At 43.1% G+C, this 23,608-nt stretch overlaps 1 protein-coding gene across 1 annotated transcript in view; it reads left to right on the top strand.

Annotated features, from left to right (window-relative positions):
* The window catches only part of TTC7A (tetratricopeptide repeat domain 7A), a 367,921-nt gene that overhangs the window by 277,378 nt on the left and 66,935 nt on the right, over positions 1-23,608 (top strand). The window contains exon 19 of the mRNA XM_044289765.1: positions 6,699-6,833. Coding sequence (XP_044145700.1) covers positions 6,699-6,833 — 135 coding nt within the window. The remainder of the gene's footprint in view (positions 1-6,698; positions 6,834-23,608) is intronic.

The raw sequence follows: 23,608 nt of genomic DNA, 5'->3' as shown, positions 1-23,608 counted from the left end.
GTGAATCTTAGCGTTTGTCTAGCTGTTAATATTGATGCCCTATCCTCAAGCCAGGTCATTAATATCAGATCGGCGGGGGTCAGAATCCCGACACCCCCTGCTGATCAGCTGTTTGAAGAGAAGGCAGTGCTCATACAAGCACTGCTTCCTCTTGAAAATTATACTGCGTATCATCTCACTTGCAGCGGCGATAATCTTGCAGTATAATCTTAAAGGAAGCAGTACTTGTATGATCACTGCCTTCTCTTCAAACTGATCGGCAGGAGGTGTCGGAAGTCAGACCCCCACCAATCCCTCACCACTACCTCTATAGACCCACACTCCAGTCTCAATGGCCCTTTACTAAATTGAGCCATACAGGCGTGCCTAAACTAGAAGTATCTATACAAGCTATGTTGTGGCAAGTTACATTTCTGTTTCAGACTATTAAAACACTGGAATAGACCCCTTTATGAGGCCAAAATTCTAAGTTTGCCAAAGAAAACAATTCAGGCAAATCTTTTTCTCCATAATGGTACGTATGGCGACCATCTCTCACTATTGTCCTCAACTGTGTGTACCCTCACCCATTTATTCCAGATCGCCACCGTAGCAGGGGTATAATGGCAAACTGCATAGGCTCCCCTCCTATATACTAGGTTTGTGAGGGCTTCATATAAACCCACTAGAGCAGCTTCCAGCACCACTGCTGGATTACTTGCATCTGCCCTGATTTACCACGCCGCATAACTCAACTGTACTGCCGTATAATAGACGGAGAGATTTGGCAACGCCAGGCCTCACCGTATATATGACGCCTGGAGGGTATATTTTGCTATCCTGGGACAAAGTTTACGCCACAAACAGTCTATCCAGGAGTAAAAAGTGCCTTTTCGGTAACGGCAGCGGTGCCACTCTATAAAGATATAGCAACTTAGGAGGACCATCTTTATGACATTAATCCGACCTATCAAGGTCAGTGGCAGGTTCTCCCAAGCCTCGAGTTTCCTGGTTATATATATTCCATTGTGGGAACCACATTAAGCTGGTAGAACTTTGCAGCCTCTCTATGAATAACAATGCCTAGATATTTAAACTGCTTTACTTCTTGGAGTTTGGACTGTATTGAGATATGAAAGGAAAAAAGGACCGGCACTCGCTGCTAGTATATAATATTGTGATTTATTGTCACATTCCAGTGACGTGTTTCGGCATACAATCTGCCTTTATAAAACTGTGAAATATGGACGGGATCAAAGTCATCTATCAGGCACAGGCTCGATTTAGACCAGTTCACCCGCAGCCCGGAGAAACCGCCAAATTCATCTACAGTGTCCAAGAGGGCATTCAAAGAGCTTCCTGGGCTCACCAGATATACCAAAATATCATCTGCATAAAGGGAGAGTTTCACAGTTATACCCGCCACCTCCCAACCCTCATTCAGCGAGTTAGAAGAAATAAGTAGGAACAAGGGCTTCATTATCAGTGCAAAGAGTAAGGAGGAAAGAGGACAACCCTGTCTGGTGCGCCTGCCAAGAGGAAATGGATCAGAAGTATATCCATTTACCTTAACCCTTGCCCTCGGAAATTTATAAAGTAATTGCAACCAGGGAAGGAAATTCCGGGGAATGAGTATCCGTTCAAGTGTGGCCCACATAAAGTTCCATTCTACCAAGTCAAAAGCTTTTCCATTATCTAGCAACACTAAGACCCTCATACCCCTATTATCATGTTTAACCTGGAGGTTGGTATATAAACGTCATCTTCCTCGGCATAAAACCCGACTGGTCCACACCCACTACAGAGAGGATCACCTCCCTCAGTCGCAGAGCCAATACCTTAGCTAGAATTTTAGCATCTAAATTAAGGAGCGAGATGGGTCTAAAGGGGCTGCACTGGTCCGAAGGCCTCCCCGGCTTGTGTAGGTATGTGTGTTCTTACCTGCCGATCTAGATGCTGCATATGGTCATTTCCCTTCCACCTAATACTAGGCAGCTGGAGTCCCTGAGGAACCGGTTGTTTCCTATTCCTGACCCCTATGTGAGGGACCGTCAGGGTCAGCAGGATCCAGGTTCCAGTGCATGAGCCCTCCCACCTTCAGGGTTTGCTCATGCGGTCAGGAGATCAGGGTCAGGATTAGGGCAGCTGTAGGTTGTGGCCTGCTCCCTTCATTGTTGTCTGGCCTAGTAACAGTTCCCATTATACGGTGGGGGGTTTCCCCCACTCCCCACCGTTACATCTACTAGCCCATGCGCCTCCGCCCAATGTAAAAGAGACCTATTATGTGATGCCTGAGGATATCATCTGTCTCTCAAGGGGTCTAAAGTTGCATTATAGTCACCCACAACAAAAAGAGGAGTTTCTGAGAACATTGCTACCTTGCTCAAGATGGTATAAAGTATCTCCCTACAAAAGCGGGGCGGTAGATATAGCCCTACAATCAAATGCTGCAGTCCCCTAATGCTGGCGTGTAGCAACACAAATCTACTCGAGTAATCTGTGTGAACAGATATGAGCTGAAGAGGAAGGCTTTTAGCTACTAAAATAGAGATCCCCTTGCATAATTAGGGTAAACCGCATGGTAAGTAGGACCCACCCAAGAGTGTTTAAGAGCCATAACTTTCTGTCCCCTTATATGCGTTTCTTGCAACACCACTATATCAGGGCTATAGGTTTTAAAATAGTTAAAAACCAATGAGCGTTTAATCTTATTATTTAGACCCCTGACATTCCAAACACCAACTTAACGAACGCCATACAGCAACCACAAAAAAATCCCTGAGTCTCCACCAGGTCCCGTGGAGGAGCCAACATTCACACTCATGCATACTGACACAGACAAGCAAAAACCCGAAGCCCCCGTTCACCCACCTCGTCCAATCCGTCCCATCATGATTGAGCCTTAGACCCTTAACTTGAAACACTAGGGTGTTTTCCTACCCCTAGCTAACTAGGTGCATGTTCACTTCACACACACCTCACATAAACAATGAGAAGAAAAGAGAGAAACAAAAAAGAAAACTTAAACTTCTCAACAACCAGTGCTCCTCTCTGTGTCATCACCCAGCAACCTATGTATGTATTTTACCCCAGTTAGGAGCTTAGAACATTAAGAAAATTAGAAGGTTTTAAAAGCCTCCGCATATCTACTCAAATATCCGCGTCGGGTCAGTGGCGAGGTCTCACATCTGGACGCCTGTCGATCCAGTCTGCGGCTGCCTCTGGGTTTCAAAGAAGCAGACGATCTCACCATCTTGCACTCGGAGCCAGGAAGGATATACTGTAACATGGCATACTTTATATTTTAAACCTGTAGATGAGCCCGGACGTCAGTGAACTGCCTCCTCCTATATTGGACCTCCGAAGTGAAGTTCGAATAGAATGATAACTGCACATTTTCATAGGTGATATTGCCTTTCTGTCGGGCGGCCAGCAGGATAGCGTCTCTATCTCTATAAGGAGACCCTCATAATAAATGGCCTGGCAGGGGCTCCTGCAGGTGGCGGCTTACTGGGGACTCTCTGAGCTCTCTCAATAACAAAACAGTTAGACAGGACAATAGGTTGCAGAACGTGTCTGATCAGTTGTTCCGCAAAGAATTCTGGAGTGGACCCTTTAGATTTTTCTGGCAGTCCCAAAATGCGGATATTATTTCTTCTACAGGTGAAACTAGAAAAATTAGAATATTGTGCAAAGTTCATTTATTTCAGTAATGTAACTTAAAAGGTGAAACTAACATGAGACAGACTCATTACATGCAAAGCGAGATATTTCCAGCCTTTATTTGGTATAATTTGGATGATTATGGCTTACAGCTTTTGAAACCCCAAAGTCACAATCTCAGGTCCCCTTTGCTCAGGGGGTATGGATTAATTAGCTGACTAGAGTGTGACACTTTGAGCCTAGAATATTGAACCTTTTCACAAAATTAAAATTTTAAGCTGCATTAATGCAATTCCTTTTAAGTTGCATTACTGAAATAAATGGACTTTTGCACAATATTCAAATTTTTCGAGTTTCACCTGTATTTAGGTCTTCAGCCCTGGCTTGTAGCAGCTTGACTTGTTGCAGTTGTCTAGTATCGTCCTCACCTGCCCGGGTAATATCTTCTACATCACTCACCTCGGTGGTTCTTTCACGTATTTTGTCAAAATCATGTCGCAGACAGCTAAGATCAGATTGAACATCGTCGATTTTCGCTATAAGAGCTGCTTGACACGTTGCAATTGCCTTCATGATTTGGGAGGTCTCTGCTGATGTGACCACAGGACCAGACTCTCCATCTCTCTGCTCTGTCTGACTCATTGCGTCCATACTGTATATAGTTTTGTAGCAGGAGGAGCGACAATTGCAGCGTTTTTGCGGCCCATATAAATCACTGAGTTGCTTGTATAATGGAATGTAAACGAATGTGGCTCTTACAGTACAGTAATTGATTCTCATGAGGTAACTTTCAGAGTGTGAACAAGAGAGGATAGTTTGTCAAACTGCCGTATATAGTAGAGAAATAGAGAAAATTTAGCAGAGGTAGTCGGGAGACACGTCTATGGCTGTTACTGCCCCAGCTCGTAAGGGTTAATATTCCATACAGATTGAGAGAGATATCTCACAGTTATAAAACAGAGCAGGGACTCTGCTTTCTTATAAGAGTAATGTGGGTCCTCTCCAAGGTGAAGAACTTGGAGCCCAAAGTCCCCTATCCAACAGGTCGTGCCAGGAGTTCTCCTCTCTTATGCGCCTCAGCCCTTCTCCCCTGCTAGCAAACAGCTTCAGTGCAGGTGCGTGGCTACTGTGAATCAATATGGCGCCCGCCGCGTGTTCCAGCCTCTACAGTTTCTCCACCCCTCTGTCGACTACACCGACCCCGGACTTGACTCCTGGAGGTACCACTTCCTGAGTGTTTCTGGTGGATACCTTTATGGGCTCCTTAAAGGGACACTGACAGGCCCAACAAGCATATTTAGGTATCTATATGACAGTACAGGTCTTATAAGGGGTATTAAAATCATCTAAGTATCCCCCCTGTCCACATTGTAAATACAGTAAACTGAAGTTTTATAACTTGCTTGAACCGTCTTCAATCTGCCCAAGGGACGGCGTTTCACCTCCACTTGCGCCCAGCCATCCGCTCCCAACTGCCGTTTTGAAGCGCCGCCCAGCTCATCAATATTCACTTTGCTGGGCGACTTCTGCTGTCCCCGCTCTGAAGCGCTGCGCTGAACAGTGCCCGGCGCATGCGCCGGATCTTGTGAAGTCGGGGACAGTAGTAGCCGCCCAGCGAAGTGAATATTGATGAGCAGATTGAAGACGGTTCAAGCAAGTTATAAAACTTCAGTTTACTGTATTTAGAATGTGGACAGGGGGGATACTTAGATGATTTTAATACCCCTTATAAGACCTGTACTGTCATATAGATACCTAAATATGCTTGTTGGGCCTGTCAGTGTCCCTTTAATGACCATCTTCCACCCGCACTGCTTCTCCCCTCTACGGCAGAGGTTCGTGCTCCACAATACTGCGCTTGTCTCACCATTTTTCTGGTGCCCTGGGGTCCGGGCATCTAGGATGCAAGGATCCGGTCAGATAAGTAGGGAAGATTGCTGGGTTTAGCAGGAGTTTTGACAGGATTCTAGCGGAGCTCTGTACTCTTGCTACCTCACGCCATGCAAGATAGACCATGCCCCCACCCCCACCAATCCTGAGGATAAGTCATCAGCATCTGCTGACTACACAACCCCTTGAATAAATAAGAGAACTCCAGTAAAGAGCTGTACCATGAAGCAAAGATTTCTTTATATATTTCTCCGTTTAAATAAGAGCTAAAATATGATCAAGGGAATGGAAAAGATGGTACAGAGTGCTGGAATGTTTTTGTGCATTTTACATGTTTAGTGTTCCTTCAAGAAGATACTACCCGAGTCAGGATAGTCTTTTTTGTTACTGTTTACCACAAGTTGTAGGTGGCTGCACATTTCTCCTCTGATATTACTCCTACAGTGCGCCAATTCTAATGAATGGGTCAACATGTAATACATAGTCGCTCTGAATATTCTCTATGCCCCCTTCCCTGCATCCCCCTCTCTAACACCTATATACCCAAATACTGCATATGAATAGCTAATGGCCTTATGGGACGACCCCTTTACCATCTACTCAATTACTCATCTCCTGAGGGCACACTGGTCTGTATTTTACAATCATTATTGGCTATGCTCTGTTTTTGTAATATTTCATTGCATTTGTGGTTTACATGCATGGCTGCCTTTTATCTCCTATTGTCCTGGGATATCTGTTACTTATATGAACTTTATGGTTTGCACTTTACTTGCTTATATGTACCTTATGTGATTAGATGATAGGTTTGGGCGCTTTATTATGATGTACTAAGCCCATGTGATATATGAAGCTACTTACTACATGACCAATGTAACTTCCTTTTTTCTGTATATGTATGCCGCTGTTGTGGTTTATTTTAACATATTAACATTATTGATGTGTACTAATAAAGATCTTTGTTTTTGATTAATTAGCGGGGTGGTTTTTGGCTCTCTTGGTGTGTATATTTCATTTGAAACCACACACGGCCTTAACAGCAGTAGCTAGCTAGTGTGTTTTGGGGGGTCAATTACTCAGCCAGTCAGATGCACAGACTTACTTGAAATGTTCAAGAATCTGTTACAGCACCGAATATTTATATATATATACTTATCTTTACATAGGATCCCAGCGCGCATCTTCCATTGCTGCATCTCGGATGGAGCAAGCGATGTCGGAAATAACCATGCACAGCAGCACGCAGAAGCAAGGGCCCATGCAGCAGTGGGTTACCCTAGAGCAGATATGGCTGCGGGCCGGTAAGTTCTCAAGGAATTGTAAATGGCACTTGGATGTTGGCATCATCTCTATCAGATTTCTCATAATGATTTATATCTTTTTTATTTTTATTTTGGGGATATTTAAAGGGGTTGTCCGGGTTCACAGCTGAACCCGGACATACCTATAATTTCACCCAGGCAGCACCCCTGATGTTAGCATCGGAGTATTTTATGCTCCGATGTGCTCCCTTGCCCTGCGCTGGATTGCGCAGGGCAAGGGACCTCTTATTTACAATAACGCACTGCTGGGCGAAGGCTCCACCTGGCAGCCCTAAGGAGAGCCCCGGTACATCACCAGAACTCCAGAAAATGCCTTTGCCCTGCGTGATTTAGCACAGGGCAAAGTAGAGCATCAGAGCATGAACTGCTCCGATGCTCAAGTCAGAGGGGCTGCCTGGGTGAAAATGGGGATATGTCGGGGTTCAGCTCTGAACCCGGACAACCCCTTTAACCACCAGGAATATATTCTATCCTCTAGAAAACTACAAAGCAACTCAGCTCTCCAAATGGCCGGGAGCGGACGTGAATAATTCATCTCACTCACATGACGGAAACAAAGGAAAGCACATATATAATTCATTAATTGTGTATACAGTTTACCGCTACTCCAGCCAAAAACATAACTACTTTATACTACTTCTAAGTCACCTGGAACTAAGTGCTGGTTATTTCATGTTCTTTTCCAACATTCAAATGGCTTTGTTTTTTTCTGGTCTTTTCTTTATTTATTGTTTGCAAGTTGCAAAGATGTCTGAAAGCTTGTATATCTCAAAGCCTTTGATTTCCCATGTCTTTATATAATGACCCTATTTTATGAGGTTTTACATTAACTACCGTACATATGCAGACATGTACAGAGGAGGCTTTCTGCACCTTGTGTGATAGCGCTTGTCACCAGCACTTGTAGATTTAATGGCACAGCTCCTATTGTTATTGCTATCTTTTCTTTCTGTGTGGAACTAACCCAAGCCATGTGCACTATCTCCCTCAGATAGGAATATATGATGTATTGGTCAGTCCTTTAAGGGGTTTTCCAATACACATTCATCATCTATTCAACAGTTATAAAACGTAGGATCTCTAGGGGTCTGATCACTGGGAACCACACCGATCACAAGAACATAGGTCCTTAGGTGTCCTGTGTGAATGGAGTGATGGACACCACTTCTCCATTCAGTGTCTGTGGGATTGTCGGAGATTTCCGAGCACTGTAGTAGGTTGGCTCCATCAGTCCCTAGACAGTGAATGGAGCAGTGGACACACATGCGCACTACCACTTTATTCACACAAGGAACTGGGCAGCTCACGTTCTTGTGATTGGTGGGGGTTCTAGCGGTCAGACCCCAGAGATCATACATTTATTACCTGTCCTGAGAATGGATGCTATGTTGGCCATTAACTGCTCATTTCATAGGAAATGCCACAGATTTTTCTGCGCACAAATTTGGAATCCAGGTCATAGAAAAAAAGAATGAGCATATGGTTTCCTGCTTGGTAGTCCTACTAGACCTGCTTGTTGTTTGCTCCCTGTTTGGCATTGTATTTGGGGAAATTATTTAAGGCTTTTCCTTTTTCACGATTTTGGGCCCTTGCATTCCTAGCTTACAGAACTTTGGTCATTTATTTTACTGAATCTGAGGATTCAGACTACAGCAGCAGAAATGTTTGCCTGGTGGCAAGTGAACTGCGAGGGCAGGGTCCAGTCACGTTCTTTGTCCATGAAATAGGTTGGTGAACCTTCATGTTCTCTTTCCAAAGTATGAGTAGAGATACTGCAGAGATTGCATCTGTAGAGATTTAGAAGAACATTTGATGTCCGTTTCATATGAATTGATGTCATGAGGCAGAAAGACTCTTTCTGCTATGGGAAATTAGAATTGTGTTGTTTCATTTACAAAACTTTACCTTGTTATGAATCCCACCCATCTTTATGTGCTTTGTTCTCGAGAATGTGAAGAGAAACTTCTGGAGCTTAAATACCTTTACATGTCCTCTGAACCATTGATGAAGTTGAATTATCTTCATTTGACTTGGAGGAAGATTCCAAGTCCGCTCTGTTTCCAGTGGAGAAGTTAAAATCACTAAAAATAATGTACTAAAACAATTGATGCAAACATAATATATGGACTAAGCCCTCGCTCTATTAATAAAATCTGAGACTCTCAGCCCAAATATTTTGATCAAATCACATCTATGCCCACCTACCCACGCCAATGTTGTCTCAGTAAGGCAGGTCCTACTCTAAACCTACCTATGCCGTATGGACATGTATATTCAGTGGATAAGTTAAGGAGACTATCTATCGAGGACCATAACCCCTATGTTTCATATAAAGACCATTGTTTTATAGCAGGGATTAGCAACTTTTGGCACTCCAGCTGCTTTGAAACTACAATTCTCAGCATGCACACTTACTCAGCTATTCTTGTAACTACCATAGAAGTGAAATAAGGATTCTGGGAGCTGTAGTTTCAGAACAGCTGGAGTACAGAGGTTGCTGATCCCTGTTCTAGAGTCTTCAGGCTGATAGACTCACTCAGGAGTCTGTTTACCTTGATGTGGAAAGTTTCTGAAAAATAGCCTACCATTAACAGAAGGTATAAAGTCTTGTAAGCCTTTGAGGAGGATCAGATAGCTGACTGGGCACCACCACCTAAGATGGACATCACAGAAGCCCAGGTCACAAGGTGGTCGCATAAGAAAATGGCGTGGCTTTCAAAGATCCCACGGACAGGAAGGTGTATATGTGTGGCTACATATCTTTTGCTACACAAACTAAGATAGTTGATATCTCCTGCGAAATAGCACTTGCCTTATGGAATTGGCTTCTTCATTTTCAAGAAGACATCCATTGGGTCTGTAGGTGGAGCTATTAAGAGCCTGTAGCGATATATCAGTAGCTATATGTACATGACCACAGCCAGAGAATAAAGTCTTAGACAAAGTATTGTACCCCAGTTAGCTTGACTGACACCCTTCTTGACCATGTTAAACTACCATCGGTTACTCTTCAACAGTTACAAAGTCTAAATGCTGACATCTCCATGGAAGAAATGCAATCAGTTTTTAAAAGGTTGGGAAATGTGAAGGCCCCCGGACCTGACGGGTTTACTGGGGAGTATTTTAAAGCCATGCTAACTCAGGTGTCTCCAGTGTTGTTAGAGCTTTATAATGGAGTGTTGAAGGGCCAAGTTTACCCAGATAAGGATAACATGTCATATATCAAACTTCTACCCAAGCCGGGAAAGGATCCCCTGCAACCGGGTTCTTACAGACCGATTTCCCTTATAAATGTTGATACGAAAATATTGTCCAAGATCTTGGCAGATCAACTGGCTGTGATTCTTCCATCCTTAATAGGACTGGAGCAGGTGGGATTTGTTCAGCTGTCACCAATATTAGAACTGTCCTCACAGTTTTGGATAGGGTTCATCACCAGCCAAAGCCGGGGGAGGCTCCAGCCATGCTCACCTTAGACGCGGAAAAAGCTTTTGACAGGTGGGCATGGCTGGAAGCGGTTCTGGACAAAATGGGTTTCCACGGAGCGTTCAGAACGTTCCTTTCCAGGTTGTATGAGAACCAGAGAGCACGAGTATACACTCAAGGGTTCCTGTCAAAGCCTTTTAGAATGTTGAAGGGGACTCGTCAGGGGTGTACATTATCGCCACTCCTGTTTAATTTGGCATTGGAGCCCCTAGCTAGGCTCCTGTGCACTTGCTATTTATTTGAGGGAATAACAGTAGGATCCAAACAAGTAAAAGCAGCATTATTTGCTAATGACATTATATTATTTTTGGCAAGGCCAGAAGACCACCTAGAGACCATCTTCAAAGCCTTAGTAGACTTTGGTGCCTATTCTGGCTATAAAATAAACATCTCCAAATGTGAATTCTTATCGTTATTACCTATTAGGAGGACCCTAAAACAGGCAATTACGAGATTGAAGATCTCTGTTGCCAGATCTCATATCACATATTTAGGTATAATGGTGGGGAGAGATCCACATTCCTTATACCAATTAAACTTTCCCCCTCTGATATCCAAAATCATTGCAGATCTGGATAGATGGCAGAACTTGCCTCTCTCCTTGCCATTTAGTTAAGATGATGGGAGTAGCCAAGCTTCTGTATCCTCTGCAGACAATTCCGCTGTTACATAGACATGCTGATGTTAAACTCTTGGAAAGCAGATTCCTGCATTTCATATGGCAGGGAAAGAAGCTGAGGATCTCATTGGACAAACTGAAATTAAGGAAGGACCAGGGAGGGCTTAATTTCCCAGATATCTGCGGGTTTAACTTAGCCTGTAATAGCAGATTCATACTAGACTGGGTAAATCAGACCTCTTTCTATTCCAATCTTAATCTGGGGGTTCAACTGGTGGGACACTGGGACCTGGTGGCTTTACTACATACCAGTGTATCTAGTCTCCCACCACTGATTAAACGGTCGCTGGTCTTGAGGGACACAATCTTGACCTGGAAAACATTGCGGAAGATGTTTTACCTGCCATACCAACTATCTAAGCATCTCCCAATAATGCGCAACCCAAATTTTCAGCCAGGAAGATATAGTGCAACTAAACGAGAATGGGCACGTAAGGGAATCAAAAAGATAGGGGACCTTTTCCTTGATAAAGAAGGCAGATGGGTGACATTACCAGAACTGGAAGAGAAGTGGGGCTTGGTGGGCTCAACTTTCCTCCCATATCTGCAACTGAAAACCTATGGCAAAAGTAGGGCCAAAGATCTCTCTAGGGAATGGAGACCTAATGATTTTGACTCATTTTTGAAAACCAAAACCAGACCATCAGTTTCACTATTGTACCAATGTCTCAGGGATAGGTAGGGGAGGGAAGATCCTAAGAAGGTATTTCGGAGGTGGGAGGAGACCCTTGGGATTAGGGAAATCTATAAGCCTTTGTGTTCGGGGATTGTGGCTCTGCATAAATCAATACCTAACGAACAATGGAGGGAGACCCATTAAAAAATTCTCCATCACACTATTTATGGTTTTGATATCCCTAGATCTAAGGGCAACCCGGATAGACTGATTGCCTGTCCTAAGTGTGGCATGTCAAAGTCAGATTTACTTCATGGGTTATGGAGTTGTCCTAAAATTGAGGGCTTCTGGAAAGACATAAGCTCAGTTCTGTCTAACATAGGTGGAAAACAGATAGATATCACGTCTTCCCTAGTAATTTTACATGTCATTATAGATAGAGATGACCAGACAGTTAGTGAATATACAGTGGAGTTCATATCCCCGTTAAGTCACAAATTGCTGATGACAGCTAAAAAATGTTTATTGAAGCTATGGCTCCAGCCACCTGTCCCTTCTACATCCATGGTTATTGAACAACTCAGACATACATTTCACCTGGAATAGCTCGAAGCGCTCAAAAGAACGGAGGTGATGGGTAAAAAATTAAATACCACCTGGCACAAGTTCATATTGAATTATATAGAGTGCTCGCAATACTCTAGAATATTGGGTCCCTTCAAGCTAACGACGTGGTACTTGCTGGAAGACCTGAAAGATAAACTGGGGGCACTAAAAGTTTCCTGAAATTTCCTGAAACATTTCCCGATACAAAGTCTTTTTGGATGGTACGGGGGTGGGAATTAGTCATGAAGCTGATACAATGGTTTTGGCGAAGGGGGGTAAGGGTAGGGGAGATAATTCTTCAATGTTATTATGTATGACATAAGCTTGATCTGATGTACACTGAAAATCTTTCTTCTGTATCTTAATCTCAGGTGTTATTTTGGGGGAAAAAAATTATATATATATATATATATATATATATATATATATAAAAAGAAAAAAGTATTGTACCCACAGCAGAAGTTGGCTCAGGGATGTTTTCTCCCTTCCTCATAGTACTCAAGTCAAATGGCAGGTTCTGAACCATCATAGATGGTTGACATGTCTGACCTGTCAAAACGGTATCCATCTCCATCCTAGAAGAGCAGGCAAGAGAGACCACCTAACTTCTTATCGCATCTAGGAGGGATCTTAAATCAGGAATTTCCTCTCAAGAGTCTGCCAGTTACAAGATTTCATGTTTTGTACCAAGAGGATGACACTCAAGGCTGTCCTCAGAAACAGCAGAATTTATCAAGGTCATCAACCTTCTGGCAATCTAGCTAGCCACTATTCACCAGACCATTATCTTTGAAGCATGTCAACTCCAATTCTCCTCTCTAATGGGTCACCTTCATTACAAGTATATTCCACAAAGCATGGAGTACTCATACAATGAGAACAGCAGCTCATGGTTTGTTTACTCCAGAAGAGAAGACCTTCTTCCAACACAAGGGAGATGAGAGCTTATGCCAACGCATTAATGCTCTATCCATGTGTGGCCAGACAACAACACCAGAGTGACATACATAAATCGGCAGGTTTCATTCAGATCCCTGTCCATCCTGAGAGAAGTGGCTCGAATGATAAAATGGGCTGAGGAGCAGGCACTAGATACAGCAGCAGAAAATATGAAGGGCATCCTGAAAGCTTGGACAGCTTGCATGAGACATTTCACAAGGTACAGGTCTTGGAAATCTTGACCTTTAAGGGATGTTCCTGGGTGAGGAAAGCTCTGGTTAAGTGCTTTGTTACAGCAGTAAAGAAGATGAGGCCTAGGTGGTTAAATCTCTTCCCTGTTTGAGATCTATAGCTTGTCTTGAACAGGATATGAGATTAACCTCTACATGATGCAGACCTCCTATTTTTGTTTTCTCTTAAAACAGCCATCCTGGTTGCCATCAATTCAAAGGTTGAATGACATTCAGTCGCTATCTTCCAAAGCAGGTCTAACAGAGGAGCCAAAATCTCTAATTTAAAGGGTTTTTCAGACTTTTTTATACTGATGACCTATCCTCTGGATCAGCTTTTGAAGAGACTACGGCCCGCCAATGAGGGATAGGTCATCAGTATGAAAAAAAAAATATCTGAAAACCTCCTTAATGATTGCCAGGTGGCTCAAAAATACTGCCACGTGATATGAAAGAGAAGGCCTTCCTTCTACAGACGGTATCCTTGCCTAATACACCAGGGCCACAGATGCATCATTGGCAAAGGCCGCAGGTCCCAATTGACAGTATTTATTAAGCTGCATTAATTAGACATTATCATCTGGACTTTGTGTTCTGCTATTTCCCACCCTTGAGACGTTAATTAAGCAGCTCTTATTTCCAATAGTCGGAGCTGCAGCACATTTTTTTCTGCCCAAATAAATACGTTTAAAGGGGTTTTCCAGGCGCTCAGGATAGGTTATTGATTTTCAGGCCCACACCACGGCATCTGTTTCCTGGGGCCGAAATAGCGAATGGCCACATCACTTTGAATAGAACTGTGATTCCGGCTCCATTCAGAGTGCTGGTTCTTGTGCCAGAACAACTGATTAGTGGACCTCAACCAATCAGACATTGATGGCCTATCCTTAAAATAAGTCCTCAATATCAGGAGCTCGGAAAATGCCTTTAAGAGTCCAGTCACATATCTGCATGAATGGGTCCACATCCGTTCCACGGCCTGCAAAAAAGATAAAGCATGTCCTATTCTTGTCTGCAGCCACGGACAGAATAGGTATCTCTATCTTAGTGCTGGTCATGTGCGGTCCGCAAAATGTGGACAGCAAAACACTTGCGGATGTGTGAATCTACCTTAATTCTGTCTTTCCATTCTGGTTTCTGAAAAAATACATAAGGAGATGGGGATGAGGTTGAACTCTATAATTATAGAGGTCAATCTCTTTCATCTTGACACTTGACCTAACTCGCCGCAGGTGGGGGGAGTCAACTACAGGAAAGAAAAATTGCATAATCAAATTCATACTTAATCCACAATTTCTGATAAGTCAACACTTGATTGATCTCCGACGAGCCATAATTATTGGGGTTACAACTTTCCACACTTCTTCGACCTATAGTGAGGTAAGTTGCTTGTGCTTTAATAAGTGATCCCACCCTCCGGGCCCCTGCGGCGGACCACCAAAGACCCCTTTTTTGCCATTGACTTTGACATTTTCAAATCGCTCCCACTTGCACAGTTTTACAGCTACACTCCCCAAACTCGGACCACATATTGTTGGTGTCAACCGGAAAAAAATGGTGAATGGGGGGGGGGGAGAGGGGCAAAAGAGGGCGGAGCTAGAAACGGGCAATGAAAATGTAGCTATTTATACGCTACTCCTCTCACAATTTTTACACAATTACGAAACTTTGCACACTTGTTCGGCACATACCCGAAAAGGTCTCTTGTGCTTTGTTAACCAATCCCACCCTCCATGCCAGTGGGGGGCCCCCCAAAGACCCCACATTTTGCCATAGACTTTGATTGTAAAATTGTAAACTTTTGCCACTCATACAGCTTTGAAGTTAAACTCACCAAACTTGGGTCACTTAGTCATGGGGTCAACCTGAAAATTTCTGTCACATTTTGGAGACTCTAAAAAGTGGGCGGAGCCACAAACAACCAGTCAGATTTTCCCTATTGACTTCAATGAGAACATTTAAATTGCTGTCATTCTCACAGTATTTAAGCCAGAGTACCCAAACTTGGCACCGTGGATGACTCGGGTTAAAGTTTATAAAAAGTGGGCGGAGTCTACAATGGCCAATCAAATTTCAGCCATTTGTTTAAATGGGAAAATTTAAAACTGCCGCTGCTCTTAGACTGTTAATGGCAGGGTCCTCAAACTTGGCACAGTTGGTCACTGGAGGACTAGGATTAAAATTCTGAAAAGTGGGCAGGACCAGAAACAACCACTCAGATTTCTTTGATTGATTTAAATGGGAAAAATTATTAATGCTGCCATTCTCACATTATTGATGTCATGGACCTCAAATATCACAAATGTGGTCATTGGGTGTTTCCACATCAAGGTTAGAAAAAGTGGGCGGAGCTACCAACAACCAATCAATTTTCACACATTGATTTTCAATAGAAAAAAATAAAACTGCTGCCATTTTTACACGTTAAATGCCAAAATTCCGGAGTAGTTTATTGTTATTTGTTACTACTTGTGAATGTCATAACATTTGCTGAAATATACTGTCAAAATGAAAATAAAGATTTGACAAAAAAATAAATGCCAAAATTCCCAAACCTTAAAGTGTTAGTCACTGGGTGACTGTGGTTCACAATTAGGAAAAAAAAGGGGCGGTGTAACAACATCCAATCAGATTTCAGCTATTGACCTTAATGAAAAAAAGATAAACTGCTGCTATTATCACAGTTTAAATGCCAAGTGTCCCAAACTTAGCACAATTACTCTGGGTCACTGCGGTCAAAATTTAGGAAAAGTGGGTGGAGCCTAAAACAGTCAATCAGATTTCACTTATTGACTTCAATGTAAAACTTTCAAATACTTCCATTCTCACAGTTTTAAAGCCAGAGGCCAATCACATTTCAGCCATTCGTTGTATATGGGGAAATTTGAATTGCCGCCACTCTTAGACTGTTAATGGCAGGGTCCTCAAGTTTGGCACAGTCAGTCATTGGGTGACTTGGGTTCAAATTTTTAATAAACCGGGTTAAACAGACTTTTCTTATATCTCTAGCGTTTTCAAGCCAACATCATGTGGTTTCTTTAGAAACGACACCATCTAGTTTTACTTTACAATCTTTACAGGGGTTTTCGAGGCCACAACCTTTCGGGTTCCAAAGAGGAGATTACTGACACAAGGTCATTCACTTTACCTTGCTGGAAGTGTGAATATTATGTTGCATTTACAGAAAATGCTTGCTTTTTACCCATTCGACAAACTGCGATATTAAAATGCACATTTTTCATCAAGCAATATGGTCTGTCAGAGGAGACCTCTCAGATTAATTCAGAATACCTGCATTAGCTGTGCCTGCAGCATAATTTAAAAAGCTGACAGAATGTTGATTTCGAATTCTGTCCTAGTTACACTCCAGTCTCGCTTTATGCAGCGCAGTGCATGACAACTTATGTGAAAATAAAGAATTTTGCAGTGACATCATAAATGAGATTAACATCATTTGGAGCACAGAAGGAGCACACTGATTTACAGGAACATAGGATATTTTATCATTAGCTATGCCTAAACAGTGTAGTAGGATGCACAAGTCAGCAGAATGACATGTTTTTTTCATGATTTTTTTAGTGCATACCTTTTTATTTGATGTTTAACTGGCTGTGTTGGACAATCCAATTAAAATGTAGTGTCATATGTAAAATCACAGTGAAGCTCCACCCTCGGAACCACTTGAGACCATGTCTTAACCCATATATTCATAATGTTCAGGAGCTAGTCTTCCATCATGACGGATATACAATCATCTCATGGGTATTGGTAAAGGTGGGAGTGTGACTGTGCGCACCATGCTAGTGGTTCCCAATTAAAGTCGAGGAGACTGAAAAACCACATCAGTGTACATGTGTTAGGCATCCCCAGCCAAGAATAATATCATGAGGTGCATGAAAAGGGGCATAGATGCCCGTGATGAGAGCATAGTCCTACCACTTTACAAATCATTGGTCAGACCACACATTAAGTACTGTGTACAGTTCTGGGCTCCTGTGAACAAGTCAGACATAGCAGAGCTGGAGAGGGTTCAGAGGAGGGCAACTAAAGTAATTACTGGAATGGGTGGACTACAGTACCCAGAAAGATTATCAAAATTAGGGTTATTCACTTTAGAAAAAAGACGACTAAGGGGAGATCTAATAACTATGTATAAATAAATCAGGGGACAGTACAGAGATCTCTCCCATCATCTATTTATCCCCAGGACTGTGACTGTGACGAGGGGACATCCTCTGCGTCTGGAGGAAAGAAGGTTTGTGCACAAACATAGAAGAGGATTCTTTACGGTAAGAGCAGTGAGACTATGGAGCTCTCTGCCTGAGGAGGTGGTGATGGCGAGTACAATAAAGGAATTCAAGAGGGGCCTGGATGTATTTCTGGAGTGTAATAATATTACAGGCTATAGCTACTAAATTTCTGGAGACTGGTCATTGATCCAGGAAGTTATTCTTATTGCCTTAAGGTAAAGAAAATTGCCTTCCCCTGGATCAACACTGCAGGATTATAGTCTGAACTAAATGGATATATGTCTATCTTCGGCCTTACTAACAAAACTGCTATGTAGGTATCAATTCTCTCAGCTAAACTTCCAGCAAGGTGGATTAGTTGAGCTCACTGCTAAAATGAACCAAGGGGCTACCAGACGTGTGTCTAAAACTACAGTTCAGCGAACCCTACTACGTATGTGGCCACAAAGCAGACGGATGGTCACTTCACCTCTGCTAACAAAGTTGTATCAGCAGAAAAGGCTTACATTTTTGTGGCAGTGTCGGAATTGGACCTCCAGTGATTGACAAAGGGTTGCCTTCTCAATGAGTCACGTTTTCTCTTTCATCGAACGGATGGATGTTGGCGTGTCAGGCAAAAAACACCCTGCAGCCATTACTGGAAGAACACAAGCTGGTGGTGGCAGCGTTTTGGGCTGGGGGATGTTTTTGTGGCATTCTCTGGACCCCTCATCCATGTGGAAGGCACTCTCGACCAATTTGTGTATAACACCATCCTTACAGATCACATACACCCATACATGCTGATTGTCTTTCCTGAAGTGGATGGGATCTTCCAGCAAGACAATGCGGCATATTATATTATTAGAAGTCCTGCTACATCACCCCACAACTACATATCTCTCTGTCATCTTATAGTTTCCAAGTAAAACCATACAATTCTAACAGCAGTACAAACCAGGACGAAAAACACCTCCAAACTATTCTAGAATGGTAGAGAATAGGATATACTCCCGCTTTTATCCCCTATGTAGAATAAATTCATATCGTCTATGTTAATTTCTTTGATTGCAAAGCTCGTTTCTGCTCACCTTTCCCTTTTTATGGCCGCACATGAATTACATTATTTGTCCAAGGATCAGAGGACGCCATTTAATGTGCATAATACAGAAGTCTATTGTATTTCAGATAGTTCTGCTTTCAAGGACCCTTTACATCAAATAGAAGGAACGATATAATCCTCGTATTGTCGGCATAATTGATATGCAGTGACCACTGAGTGCCGTCCATTATAGGCAAATTCAGAATCGTCTGGTGTGTGAGGAATACAGATGTGGAGAACCCAGTGGCTTAACCTTCCCTCCTGCACTTCATTCCACTTCTCTGTTGTGGGTCTTGTCATCTGCTGAAATCTTTTGATTTTGTTGCATTTTGATCCATGTTGTAAATGATTGTCTGAAACCCCATCACTGAATTCCGCAGCTCCGCTGACAGTCACGCAGCAGCGCCATGCCAATTATTTTCCTACCCATGTGCTGAAAATAATAGGCTGCAGTGGGGGTAAGGGTATGGATAAAAAACTGTGGTATTTTTTGTTATGTTCCTCGTGCATACCAGTATAATTATGGTAGACATCATATATGACGAATGATTTGGATTACGCATCACGTGAGGATAGGTCATCAGTATAAAATTCTCGGTAAACCTCTTTAACTGTCAGCAAAGTGAGATCGTTCGGATGACACCTATCTGATGTGTATGGTCAGCCTTAAAGGGGTTGTGCAGCGATATATGTTGATGCCCAATCCTCAGCAAGGGTCATCACTCAGTATCTGATTGGCAGGGGTCTTCAACTGTTTTTGAAGGGGAGGCGGCGCTCCATGTGAACTCTGCTTCCTCTTCATTACACTGCCCATCGTCTCGGACGTTACGGTGGTGCAATGTAATGACAAGCACTCACTCCATTTACTTGAAAGGAGTGAGTACTTGTTAACACACTACGCCGCCGCTCCAGAGGAGACGATGCGTAGTGTGATAAAGAGGAATCCTATTCAAGCAGCTGATCGGCAGGGGTCCCGGGTGTCGGACCCTTGCCAATCAGATATTGATGACTTATCCTGAAGATAGGGTATCAATATATATCGCTACACAACCCCTTTAAAAGGAGCCATTCAGTTTGGTGCACCATTGCTCCACTAGTAATACCGGCCAGCGTCTCCCCCCTTTTGTTCAATAAGCAGTCCCAAAAATTTCAGAGGGCACTGAAAGGAGCGACCCCACCTATGTTGGATCGAGAGCATGGTGGCTCTGTGGTTAGTACTGGCACCTTGCAGCTCTGGGGTCTTAGGTTCAAATCCAACCAAGGACAACATCTGCATGGAGTTTGCATGCTCTCCCCGTGTTTGCGTGGGTTGGATCCTGGTTCTCCGGTTTCCTCCCATTGATTGGGAGCCCTACTGGAGACAGTAAGCAATAATAATGTCTGAAAACGCTATGGAATATGTCAGCTCTATATAATTGAATAATAAATACCTACCTACATGGCAGTATACTAAGGCTACTTTCACATTAGCGTTTTTTGCGGATCCGTCATGGATCTGCAAAGAAGCTTCCTTTACAATAATACAACCGCATGCATCCGTCATGAAGGGATCCGGTTGTATTATGTCTTCTATAGCCATGATGGATCCGTCATGAGCACCATTGAAAGTCAAAGGGGGACGGATCTGTTTTCTATTGTGTCAGAGAAACCTGCTCTGTCCCCATTGACTTACATTGTGTGCCTGGATGGATCCGTTTGACTCCGCTTCGTGAGGCGGACAGCAAAACGCTGCAGGCGGAATGGTGACTGAACAGAGGCAAACTGATGCATTCTGAGCGGATCCTTATCCATTCAGAAAGCATTAGGGCAAAACTGATCCGTTTTGGGCCGCTTGTAAGAGCCCTGAACGGATCTCAAAAACGGAAAGTCAAAACGCTAGTGTGAAAGTAGCCTTACCTTGAAACAGATTTTGGAGATGACAGACTTTCTTTGAAACCATTGCTTCTATGGGAAAACACCTCCGTACCTACAGGGACCATATGGCAGTAGACAGAAGCTGTGTAGCGCCGTGCAGTCTTTTTGCACAGAATTCTGCCATGTGCATGAGCCATAATTTGCATGACGCTCTATGTGACACCATGGCATTTGTCTTGGTTTAGGATGGGCTGTAATTTGGGTTTTGGATTTTGCAAAATCTATACTTTTTTAACAATTGTACATCGTCATGGCACCTTTGGGTAGGAAAGCGGTGGTGCGACATTGATTGACTCAGGGGCCATCAGGACTGTTTCCTGAGTATTTCTCTTTGCGGGCTAGTAGTACACTGTATGCGACCAGGCAAACACTGATACTGTCTAATCCTATCTTCTTATTTCATTTGAAATAAATAAAAAAGTATAAAAAGTCTGGTATTCGGTTTAATATCTCTGTTTTAAAAACTCTGAAGCAAGGGGTAAATGCAGTAGGGTAAGCCAAGGTGGCGGCTATGGTGCCATGAAGAAAGGAGGCCAAAATCTGATTGCCCCATCTTTTCTTCTTCACTCCACACGTACATTCACATTTGCAAAATTACGTGCGTTTTGACGCCAAGAATTTAATGCGAAAAAAATGCAGTGTAATACCGTACCAGCAAAGTGAATGAGATTTGACAAATGTTAAGTACACTTTGCTTTTGTAAATTGACCTGATGTGCAGATTTTAAAATCCACAGCATGTCGCACCTTCAGTAGAGTGGTTTTCCCCTTAGGCGTCATTATGGTTGTTAACAGAAACAGAAAAACCGCACCCAAAAAATAAAAAAGTGATAAATAGTGCAGATTTATGTGCGATTTTGGTGCAGATTTCTTGTGGATTTGATGCACACAAATCTGCACCATGTGCAGGTGCCCTGCAGCGACCCAAGGGTGTAAGTCTCCTTTGTCCTGCAAGGAGTGGGTAGAAGACACAATTGCTCTTGATGTGGGACCCACCTCCTCTGTGTCCACCCTTGCTCTGAAGGAGGCTGATCTAAAGGGAAATACAGTAGCAGCTCGGATTGCTTTTGGTGCATGCATGTGTATATAATGAACTGCTTGAGTATATGTAGGTCAGTCTCCAGCTTTGCAGTGGTTTGCTTCTGAATTGATTCATTTGTCGCTGTCACAAATTTTCCATCTCTGTTACCCGTTTCTTCATTTTTACTCCACAATGCAGAAATTGGGAAGCACCCCTGTGTACGTGCGTGGGAGCCCATGCCTATAACCTCAGTGCTGTTGACTTGACCTTATGAAAGGTGACTGTATACATACATTCCACTAGGAGGAGGTCAGCATACTGACCGTACACATCTACGTGCGGGTCTGCTACAGTAATGTCATTCAGTCATAGTAAATGCTCTCCCGACATGTCCATAAAATAACATTTCTGCAGTGTCTTTTCTTAGAACGGTGCCTTGTGATATTTCCCTACTATTCCTCCTGGAAATGTAAGAATAAATTGGGAATCAGGTGTTACCATTCCCCTACACAGTCTGACAGCATGTAGGGACCATATGGAATATGTGTAAAGGCCATCTACTGTATGTTCTTGTTATAATATCACACAAGACTACGCTTTCCAAATACATCACGCTATGTCATCTATTGCAGTTTATGGAAGATGCTTATAAACCACAAGCTGACTTGGACACTGAAGGGGCCATTTATTAACCAGAAATACACCTATATTAGGTTCTTTGCGCCGCAATCTGTGACTTCTCCCTGCTCACGCCAGGTCTAAAAAGGGGAAGGGGATGGGCCGATGGGCCCGTCTAATTTACCGTTATCTACACCTGGTTTGTCTGGTATAAATGTAAGACAGTTAGGAAGTTGTTTTATATTTAGGAGCAGCGGTGGGTCTGCCGAAGTTATGTACAGGCCTGCTCCCCTTTATACATGGCCTCTAAAACTTCGGTCTTACTAAATGTGCCCCTGAGTCTTTGGGCATTCACTTGGCAAATGGAATCCAATGTGGAGAAATGTAAAATTATGTATCTGGATACTAATCATCTACATGCATTATATGTCCTAGGGCGAGTAACGCAGGGAGAGTCACTTGTAGAGAAGGATCTGGGTGTACTTGTAGATCGCAGACTGAAGATGCCCATACTCCTCCAATAACTGTTGGTCAAATGCTCGTTTGGCCAATAGTTATCTCTCCAAATTTCCCCCATACAAGCTTGGTTTGGCCAAATCTGTGCTTTCAGTTGAGAGAGAAAAGAAAGCTCTGCAAGACACCTCAGGTGGCAGCTTATCTCCAGGGAGATCAGAAGGATTGGACACTGAAATTCAACATGCCCGATCCAGCTCGGGGGAAAGTCAGGAGCTTCCCATACACATCAGATTGTCGTCCAGTCCTACGGAAAGTAGCCTGTTTGGCTGATAATTGTTTAAAATGGGGGCCCTAACAGCATACAAGGTCAATCAGCTGCTTATAAGATCATGACTATAGTGTCATGTATTAAAAGAGGCATGGACTCCCAGGACAGGGATGTAATATTATTACCCATTAAGATTACTGCAAAGCTTTGGTGCAGCCTCATCTGGAAAATGCAAGGTAATTACGGGCATCATTTTGCAGAAAGGATTCCTTGGAGCTAGAAAAAGTACAAAGAAGGGCAACTAAACTGATGAGGCAAGGAGGGTCTTGGTTATGAGGATGTGCTTAAAGAGGTTCTCCAGTAATAATGACATTTTACTAAGTGTCAGCAAAGGATTCATACTTACCTGCTCCGATCCTCTGCACTGCCCCTGGTCTCTCCATTTTTCTGGTCCCCATACTGTTTACTTCCAGCTGGGCATGGTCATATGCTCCACTGCAGCCAATGACTGGCTTCAGCAGAGATGTGCTGCTTGTATCCATGCCCATGCTAAGCTGAACATAATTTTTTTTACACCAGATTATTGCTATT

Source organism: Bufo gargarizans, chromosome 4, assembly GCF_014858855.1.
Source record: "Bufo gargarizans isolate SCDJY-AF-19 chromosome 4, ASM1485885v1, whole genome shotgun sequence".
Taxonomy (NCBI): Eukaryota; Metazoa; Chordata; class Amphibia; order Anura; family Bufonidae; genus Bufo; species Bufo gargarizans.
Note: the sequence above shows the minus strand (reverse complement) of the source record. Positions and strands in the feature narration are given on the sequence as shown.